The sequence below is a fragment of the Ipomoea nil genome, unplaced genomic scaffold, assembly GCF_001879475.1.
Source record: "Ipomoea nil cultivar Tokyo-kokei standard unplaced genomic scaffold, Asagao_1.1 scaffold3087, whole genome shotgun sequence".
Classification (NCBI taxonomy): domain Eukaryota; kingdom Viridiplantae; phylum Streptophyta; class Magnoliopsida; order Solanales; family Convolvulaceae; genus Ipomoea; species Ipomoea nil.
The window spans coordinates 2,859,779-2,869,260 of NW_017619515.1; the positions used below are offsets into that span (position 1 = coordinate 2,859,779).

At 36.6% G+C, this 9,482-nt stretch overlaps 1 protein-coding gene across 1 annotated transcript; it reads right to left on the reverse strand.

The window, feature by feature from the left end:
* Positions 1-3,573: 3,573 nt before the first annotated feature.
* LOC109166154 (nucleobase-ascorbate transporter 6-like) lies at positions 3,574-8,640 on the reverse strand. Its single transcript, XM_019315042.1, has 14 exons — positions 8,117-8,640; positions 7,851-7,948; positions 7,574-7,750; positions 6,835-6,935; positions 6,679-6,754; positions 6,518-6,577; positions 6,243-6,427; positions 6,030-6,126; positions 5,634-5,720; positions 5,482-5,540; positions 5,289-5,380; positions 5,073-5,150; positions 4,732-4,892; positions 3,574-3,945 (listed from the first exon to the last, which is right to left on the reverse strand). The coding sequence occupies exons 1-14, from the start codon at positions 8,226-8,228 to the stop codon at positions 3,727-3,729; spliced, it is 1,602 nt and encodes a 533-aa protein (XP_019170587.1). The 5' UTR covers positions 8,229-8,640; the 3' UTR covers positions 3,574-3,726.
* Between the last annotated feature and the right edge of the window lie 842 nt (positions 8,641-9,482).

Here is a 9,482-nt window from a genome sequence, read left to right on the forward strand (position 1 = left end):
TAACAAACAAGGTGCATTGAGCCCCTGTGGGGCTGCTATTTTGGTTAGTTGAAGATAATGAATTTAATGTTGCTTTCTGCACATTCTTCCTTTCTCTTCCTCAATAATACACCACAAAGGTACCCATAATTCAATGCATCTTCAATTTTAAGAATATATGTGGGTTTACATGCATGAGCAAGCACCCAAGAGGCCAAGAATAGGAAGAAATCATATCGCTCTATTTTGTTCTTTATTATTTAAATTTGTACCAACCGAACATTCTACCGTTGTCTGGTAGTGTGGAGATTATGCCTAAAGTGACCAGATCATATCCCCTATGTGCACTAACATTTGACCTGGTTTATTAAGTTACTGAGTTACCGTGATTTATATCATCTCACATGCTCTGTGGGGGCCATTGGGATTAGAAATTCAACTTTTTAAGAAAATAGTGAGGCGGCCCTTTAAGACACCATGTAACTTAAATTTCAACTTCAACCAATCAACAGCCAATATTTTGACGCCTAATTAAAAACCTTTAACCTGATTCGGTTCCTCATATTGATAGAGAGGGGAACAAATGTGCTGACTGACTTGCTAATCTGGGACGACAAGACATGGATTGGGGGACTCACATCAAGATCAACGCACCAGATGCTTTGAAAGACCTCCTCTGGACGGATGCTCGGAGTACTTCGAATATCATAATTAGATAATGTTCTCGATCGTGTGAGGGCTTCTGATGTACCAAAAAAAATATTATGACGCCTAATTAAATGTAATGGACCTCATAAGTAATCTATTTAAGTTTCATTAGTGATAGGAACTAAGACTATGTGGTCTAATGGTACCCGGGTTAGACTTTCATTTGGAAGGTTGTGAGTTCGAGCTTCAGTGAAGGCGTTATTGGTTCTCTTTGTGTTTCAGTAGCATTCAAAAAATTAGTGAGGAAAATATATACGAGATCATCTGACAAATTTAGTATATCAGTGGTTGAGGAGAGTTATATTCAAAGTTTCGAAACTCACAAATCACAATAGCATTATACAACTGATAAAGTTGGATGTACCGAGTATTGAATTCCTAAGAACGATATATTACTATATCAACTATTTTTTGGAAAAATAAAATATATGGATAAAAAAAATAAGTAAATATGATGATGAAACCCATACATAATTGTGTTGTCCGAACATGGAGCAGTTGTTAATCAATTTTCTCTTGGTATTCAATAGTGGTAATCTCTACAGCCAAATTAATGATGTCTTGATCTCTAATACACCTTTCTCGACATACATTATTTAATGTGTAATATATAATTCATTAAAACTAGGAATAAGGGTCAAATAGGCCATCGAACTGCACACGATAATGCAATTAGGCCACTGAACCTAAAAAAAACCAACAATTAGGTCCTTAAACTAATCAATTTCAAACAATTCTTCCAATTTATAGGTTTCCAACAAGTTAATAGGTCATCCTCCCAAATTAATTATTTTTTAAAAAATAAAATTTAAAAATTAATTATTTAAATAATTAAAAAAAAAAAAACAGAATTCAGCCGATCTGTTTTTTTTTTTTTTTTTAATTTTAATAATTAATTTTTAAATTTTATTTAAAAAAAAAATCAATTTAGAGGATGACCTGTTGACTTGTTGGAAACCTTCAAATTGGAAGAATTGTTAGGAATTGATAAGTTTAGGGACTCAATTGTTGGTTTTTTGAGTTCAGTGGCCTAATTGTATTATCATGTGCAGTTCGATGGCCTATTTGACCCTTATTCCTTAAAACTATTACACAATTTATTATGTGGAAGTTTAGAAGGTCGAGTCCAACATCCTACCATCAGAACATGCAATGGCGCTGATCGCTATGCAAATATAAAAATAAAATAAAGTTGTGTCTTCAATACTATGCACCTTAAGCTTTAAACATACGCCCCTTAAGATATAAACTTACGCACCTTAAGAGTTAAACTGATGTACTTTAACTACAAAGTGACGCACCTTAAACTTTAAACATACGCACTTTAAGCTATAAACTTAATTACACACCTTAAACTAATTATAAAATTACGCACCTTTTAAGTTTTAGACCTACGTACACACCTTAAGCTGTGACCTTACGCACCAAACGCTATAAACTTACGTACCTTTATAAGCTTTAAACTTATGCACCTTAAACTTTGAACTTATGAACCTTAAATTGTGACCTTACGCAAAATGATCATATTGCCACCACACTTTTTTTTTTTTTTTTTTTAATTGTTCTTCACTCTGGATTGCTGACTTTGACAAGATCAAAGGTTGTGAATAATCCACACGTTTCACCTGGGAGAAGTTTCGCACCTGATTCATTGTGTGTGTCACTAACTCATTCGAAAGATGCCGTTCAGCATGCATAATGATGCAAACATATAATCAATTGCTGTATTTTAATTTTAACAACAATAAAAACAGATAAAAATAACAAAACAATCAAAACAAAACATCATCGGATGATGCACGCATGCATGCATGAATGTTATTTGTTGTCAACTTTTCTTTTTTACTTTTAAATTTAATGATTGAGATCATATCCTTAATTTCACACCATGCAACGACGCACGTAAAGACCAAAAATGGACATGTTTACTCGGCAAGCCAATGGGAGGCTGACACGTCGGCTCAGTGGGCCCGCCCCTGCCTACGTGGCGGCAATATTTACGGACACCCTATCACCCACGGGTCATACTCAATTCATAGTGGGAATGATTGTATGGCCACATTGGTAACATTTTTGCCACTCTGTCAATCCATTTCAAATGCTTTCTTTCTAATCCGGTTTCCCTTTATTAAAACCGGTTTTTTGTTTCCTTCCTATATTTCATGTTTGTTTGTTTTTTTTTTGGACTTTTTTTTAAAGCTTTAAGCCTTTAATTTAGTTTTTAAAAAATATATAAGGGTGTTTGATAAATGACTGTTAATTGATTTGGGTTAGTGGGTATAACTAGTTGATAGTGTTGGCTGTTTGTAAAAAATGTTTGGTAAATTAGCTGTTCGATGTTAGCTGATTACATACAAATGAATTTCTCAAAAAAACTAATTGAAAAAACTACTTTGAATAACTTTTTGAGCTTTAGCATTTTAGAGCAAAAATTTGTTATAAGAAGCTAATTAATCAAACACTCATGTTGATTTTTTAACCAAGTCAAACAGCTAATAGTGATCAAATAAGTCAAATTGGCTGATAGGCTGACTATTTTACCAAACAGGACCATAAAATTACGTTTACATCGTAATATATGTATATCTGTTCATAACTTCTTTCTCAACCTACTAAAACACAAAAAGAGTCAATACTGTCTCCATTAAGATTCGAATCACTGAGTCTTCCCGATCATGCTCAACTTTCTTGGTTAACTTTGCTACCACCTTGGGTAAATAAGTGCTATCGGTTGGAAGGTAGCCTATATTAATTATCCCGTCATTACCAAGATCTCTGCCCGCCTCACTTCACTTTTGTATTTAATAGAACTTTTAATGTAATTAATTTTTAACCTTATAAATTTTATTCGCTAATATTAAATTAAATATTATTCGGTACAAAAAATTGAATTGTAAACCTAATTTTTCATTCTGGATGACAACGAAAACCGCAACCACTACCTGTTGCCTGCGGATATGCATTGATAAACTCTACTCTTATGTAATAGTTTGTAAACCACACAGGAGAGGCAAATTCGCTAGGAATGTGTGATTGTGTTTACACTGATGGGAAAATCTTGTTGAGATTGAAGGGCAGGGAATAGAACTCTTCACTTCTTGCATCAGTTCTGAATGACCTGAATTTATCCCACCAGCTCATGCCTCTGTCCTTTCTACTGCCACTGTCCTTTTTATGCATTGTGATGTCCAGAAATAGTGCCAGCAGCCCACCAACAAATGCCTCAGATGAGAATGGGACATTGATCATATCATTGAACTAGAACACACAAAAGAATGATTTATTAAGGATGTGTTTTCGATCATAAATATTGATTAGTGGTTAGGGTTTTTGATCACTTTTTTTACTATTGATAATGAGCAAATACCAATGTTAGTCCCACGAGTATTAGTAAAATGATAGTTTTGGTCGAACATGTTTAATTCCTACCAATTTTCGTCCACGACTATTGTTTTAGTACCAATTTTCATCCACAACTATTGTTTTAGTGCCAAAATTCATCACACTGGTGACCTTTTCGTTCAAGACATGTCAAAATATGAAATTATTAGTGATATTTTCATACTTTTCAAATTAAGATCTCAATTTTAGCATGAATAAATGGATTTAAGCCCTACGATCTATCGCAATTCGCCGTTCTTCTCCTCTAATTAGGGTAGGATGATGAGGAGAACTGCGAATTGGATCGATCTTAGGACTTAAATCCCTGTATTCATGCTCAAATTGGAATCTTAAGTTAAAAAGGACGAAAAATGCCCTCAAAAGTTTTAGATTTCTGCATGTCCTAAATGTAGGGGTGACCCGTGTGATGAATTTTGGTACTAAAATAATAGTCGTAAATGAAAATTGGTACTAAAACAATAGCCGTGGATAAAAATTAGTAAAAATTAAACATGTGTATTAAAATTGCCATTTTGTTAATACTCGTGAGACCAAAATTGATATTTGCTCTATCGATAATGGTGTTGAATTTATTTTTTAAAAGCTTAAACTTCTTTCAAATTTTTTTTAGAATACATATTTTGGGGGGAGGTGCGGGCTTACCCATTTTGCTTTGGTGTGGACAGGGCCATATCCATTCACTGCCAAATGTTCATTAAAGTATTGTGGTATGGATAAGCCTAAGTAAACTGAGAACCCAATAATGAATTTTGTTCTGAAACTGTTCAAGTTGCAGAATTGGAGGAAGCTGAGTCCTGCACAACCTGCAAAAAATTGTTGTAATAGCCCATAAATAATACTGGAAAGATAAATCATACTAGAAAAATCATATACAATGAGGAGAAAGTGTGACCCACGACCTTCAGGTACAAAAATTATGTTTCACCCCCTCTGAAAAAATAAAAAAAATAAAGAATTGAAGTAAACACAGTTTCCGGACTTACCAACATAAGCAAAGAATAAGCAGTACAAAGCTGCAATGATGGGTGGTGGAATTGAAGCAAAAACTGCTCCAAATTTCCCTGGACCAAAACAGATGAGGATAATGTATGGATCCATTTGGTTAAAAAATGGGACAGTGTACAAATTAAAAGATGCGTTCTGTTCCTACTAAAAGTTTTAAATTAATATTGCGATTAAAGAAAACCTTAGTAACTTACCAAGTATTGAAAAGAATATCATGAAACCCGCAGATATTTGCACCACTCTCCGGCTTCCCACTCGAGTCAAGGCCAGCAATCCAGCATTTTCTCTGAAGAAAAACAAAGAGTTAACATAATTGAATAATGTGTTCCGTCACAACTAAAAATTGAAGTTTATAACGAAGTTGTAGCCTAAGAGCGAAGATCTTACACAGAAACAGATGAACCATTTCCAGTTCCAAACAGTCCAGAGAGCAGAATACCCACACCCTGACACAAACAGAGAACCATAAAATTAACTAATGTTCATGTCTGAGACATCATGTGGAGTAAAAAAAAACAGCAATGTCGTTGTTCATTTACCTGCCATCCAACGCCTCGGCTAAGAACAGAAGGCGGGATTGGAGTCGCGCTAGCATATCTAGACACCGCGTAGAACGCACCAGTGGACTGTTGAGAGCAGCAGTGTGTAACATAATGTCAAGAAAAAAACATGGATTCTTTTTTTGGGTGACGAGGAAAACCACAGTCACAACCCAAGAGAGTGTGTTCTGGGTAAATCTTGCCTTGTAACCCTAGCCGGTAACCCAGTCTAAGTTGACTATAGTTGACCGGCTAAGCCAAGAAGGCTAATAGCTGCTCCATTGGGAGTTGAACTTATAACTTTGTAGTTACCAAGCTAACAGTCTGATCAATTTGACTAGGTTGTCCCCCAAAAAAAAAACATGAATTCTAAGATTCCAAGAATGTTAATTAGACCTCAACAAGAGCCACAAATGATGTTGCCATCATTGCAAATGATTCCCCAGCATCAAATGTTGGTGCCCCCCACTGAAATGGATATGGAATACTTATCCTGCACAATAGCCATTGCAAATCAGTGACACGAGACCTTCATCTCGGCTCTGATACCAAATTGAAAGATCTGTTTCGTTTCAACTAAAACCGCCAATAACACTACTCAACACGTACCATGGAGCAGCAGTGACGATCCCAGCACAATCTGTTCTGCAGCTCAGTTGAGTCTTGAGTGGTGCATTCCTGTATGCTCCTCCCACGGTGAGCAAGTGAGCATATACCCACACAATCACAACCGAGAATAGCACACCGAACCGGCCAAAAACATGCGGGTTTCCTTTCATCATGTGTGGTATATACTTCAAGAAATCGAAAAAAAAAAAAAAAATTGTTTATAACAGCACAGGCTTATGTGTGATTATTAAGTGAGACTTATAGATGTTTATTACCTGTGAAAAGATTACAAGAACAATGAGTAGTGGCAGTCCAATTTCCACACACTTTGCAACCTGAACATAAAGATGGAAAACAGAATCATCGATCATCTATTTGGCTAAATATCACTATAACCACATTATCACTGTTTGACACGAGAGAATGAGGAAATTACCAGAGGAAATCCTATTTCATAGAGGCCAAATCCTGAGAGAGCCACCAGGGGAGCGGCGGAGAGGGGACTAATGAACCTGAAATTGGAAATGGGAAATGTAAGCAACAACGTAACTTATGTCTGTTAAGGTTTGGTGTTAACAAGGATTTAGCAGACCTTATGACATTGCGCCACAGGCCACTGAAGCCAAGGATGATCTGAAGAGTTGAAGCCACTATGACTGCACCCTGAATTGCTCTCATTGTCTTCTCAAACTTCTGTTTAAGCAACATAAAAGGCAAGCAGATCAAGTCATCATCATTGCAATCGAAAGAAAACGAAATTTTTGGAGGCAATCACAACCAAATTGGTCATGTGGTTGACCTGGTAATCACAGGTTACAAGTTTGATTTCCAGCAACAAGAGCAGCCTATTGGCCTTTTTTATTTGAGCCAGTCAAGTAACCTAAATTGGTTTACCTTCTTGTGATCTTTTGTGGTTAGGGCCCGGGCCCTTCTTAGTTTGAGCTGTAAGCTATGGGCAACCTAGGATCACAAGGCGGGATCAACCTAGACTAGTTTACCTGTCTTTTGCCAGCAAGGGCCACAAGGCGATGTCAACCAAGACTGGTTTACTTCCTTATGATCTTTTGCCGGTTAGGGCAACAAGGCGTGACCAACCTATGCTGGTTTACCGGTCTTTTAATTTGCTAGTTAAGACCATAAGGTGGGATTAACCTAGGCTGGTTTACTGGCCTCCGTACTTCTTTACCAAGTAAGGCCAAAAGGCGAGATTTACTCAGTGCAGTGCACACTCTAAGATAGTGGGTGGAGTTCTCTCTAGCTATCACTTAAACAAAAGGTTGAGTGAATTGAAGAGAGATTGGCATTGAACATTGAAGAAGCAAGCAACGAACCTCCTGTGGATCTGCAATGTCGCTGTATCTACCAGCCAAGATGATTGAAAGGGAGGCAGGCACAAAAGTGTAAGAGCCTCCAATCACGGCTGGCAGGCGGGTGCCAAACAAGGATTGAGTTAATGTGTTCAAACCAGCAACAAAAAGCAGTGTCTGAATCACCTTTGCCTTCTCTTCCTGATATATGATTACTTACAATTTTGTAAGAATATAATAATTATTGGAAACCTTATTATTAGCTTAAAACTGAGATTTATGAGAGTAGAAACAGTGTCACCTTTCCTCCCCCCATCTGGGGAACCAGAGAGGATGGAATGAGTACAGTTGTGCCAAGCATCACAATGTAGTGCTGAAACCCAAGTAAAATTGCCTCAGCTGCAACCAAAATCACCTCTCGTTGAGATTAAGAAGAACAGAAGACAAGATTTACGTGGTTCTACAATATGCCTACGTCCACAGGAGTGAAACTATTATTTTAATTCATAGTAATGGTGATAATGGTGAAAACTATCCAAATGGTAGCAAAAAAAGTAGGGGACTTACGCCAGGGAGGGGGGCTGGTAATGCAGTAAGAAACATTGGGCAGCTGATCTCTAACCGGGTGTGGCTGATTATCATCCTGTTTTGGCGGCGGCGCTGCTCCTCCTCCGGCCATCTTCTCCGGCGAGCCTCTGATCTGATCTATACAAACACCAATGCAAACTCCCTCAAAACCCCAACTTTAACACAACCCAAGTTTTCTTTTCCAAGAAAAAGCAAAACCCAGAAAGCTGTTAGCTCAAAGAAACCCTCGTTGAAGAAAACCATGAATGGGTATATAGGCCGGAGAAGAAAAATTAAAGTTGATGGAACCAAAAGTGAGAAAGAAGCCAAAGAATCTGCTTTCATGCACTTTGACTCCCATTTTAAAATCCACTGTGGATTTGCAGAGTCCCAAATTAAACGCTTTTTCTCTCGACAGAGGTAAAGTTAACCAACCAAAAGCATCTCTTCACCTATGCCAATCGTTTGTTCATTGCTTCTCCATTACACATTCATTGTTATTTCTTCAATTCTTGACTATATATATATTCCCCCCTTAACCTTAATTAGCTTAATCTAGAAATGTTATTGTACGTGAGATTTGAACATTTCCTTAACTTTTAGAAGAGAATATGTTGGCTAGGAGATGATGAGCAGTGGGAAAGTTTAATATAATATATACGATCTCATGCATGCAATTCATATATGTAGCCCCTCATGCAATCTCCTTAGGGATATATTAGACCCGGTCTAAATTTTCAAATTCAAACGTATGGGGCGGATCGTAGCTAGGCCTGCCCAGCTCGGACTGTTATGCCATGGACCCGAGTTCACCTTATCTAATTAATACAATGTCATTTTGCAATTCGAGAGTAACCGTGTTGTTAGTGGCACCGGTTTTCCTTCACCAATCTGATTTTTTTTTTATTTGTCAAAAGAATTCAGAGACATCAAAAATCGTGAATATATTGTTACGTGAATATAGACTTCAAGAATTATGAATATAGAGTTCTATAATTATGAACCTAAAGTTCTATGGTTGTGAATATAGAGTTCAAAAATTATGATAATAGAGTTCTATAATTATGAACATAGAGTTCAGTAATTATGAACATAGACTTCTAAAGTTCAAGAATTATGAACATAGAGTTCTGTAATTGTGAATATAGAATTCAATAATTGTGAATATGGAGTTCAAAAATTATGAACATAGAGTTCAATAATTATGAATATAGGCTTCAATTTTTCGATCATTAATTTGGAGTAATTAACTCAGACTCAATCCATCAAGACTATGTGGTCTAATGGTACCCGGGTTGGACTTTCAGATTCGAGCCTCTCCCTTCCGATATAAAAAAAATTAGTTCATACCCATTTTAATTATCTC

Coding starts and splice junctions, on each gene's coding strand:
- LOC109166154 (XM_019315042.1), bottom strand. CDS start 8,228: ATGGCCGGAGGAGGAGCAGCGCCGCCGCCAAAACAGGATGATAATCAG. Junction 7,751..7,850: donor CCCAGATGGGGGGAGGAAAG/GTGACACTGTTT, acceptor ATCATATATCAG/GAAGAGAAGGCAAAGGTGAT. Junction 5,541..5,633: donor GCCGAGGCGTTGGATGGCAG/GTAAATGAACAA, acceptor TGTTTGTGTCAG/GGTGTGGGTATTCTGCTCTC.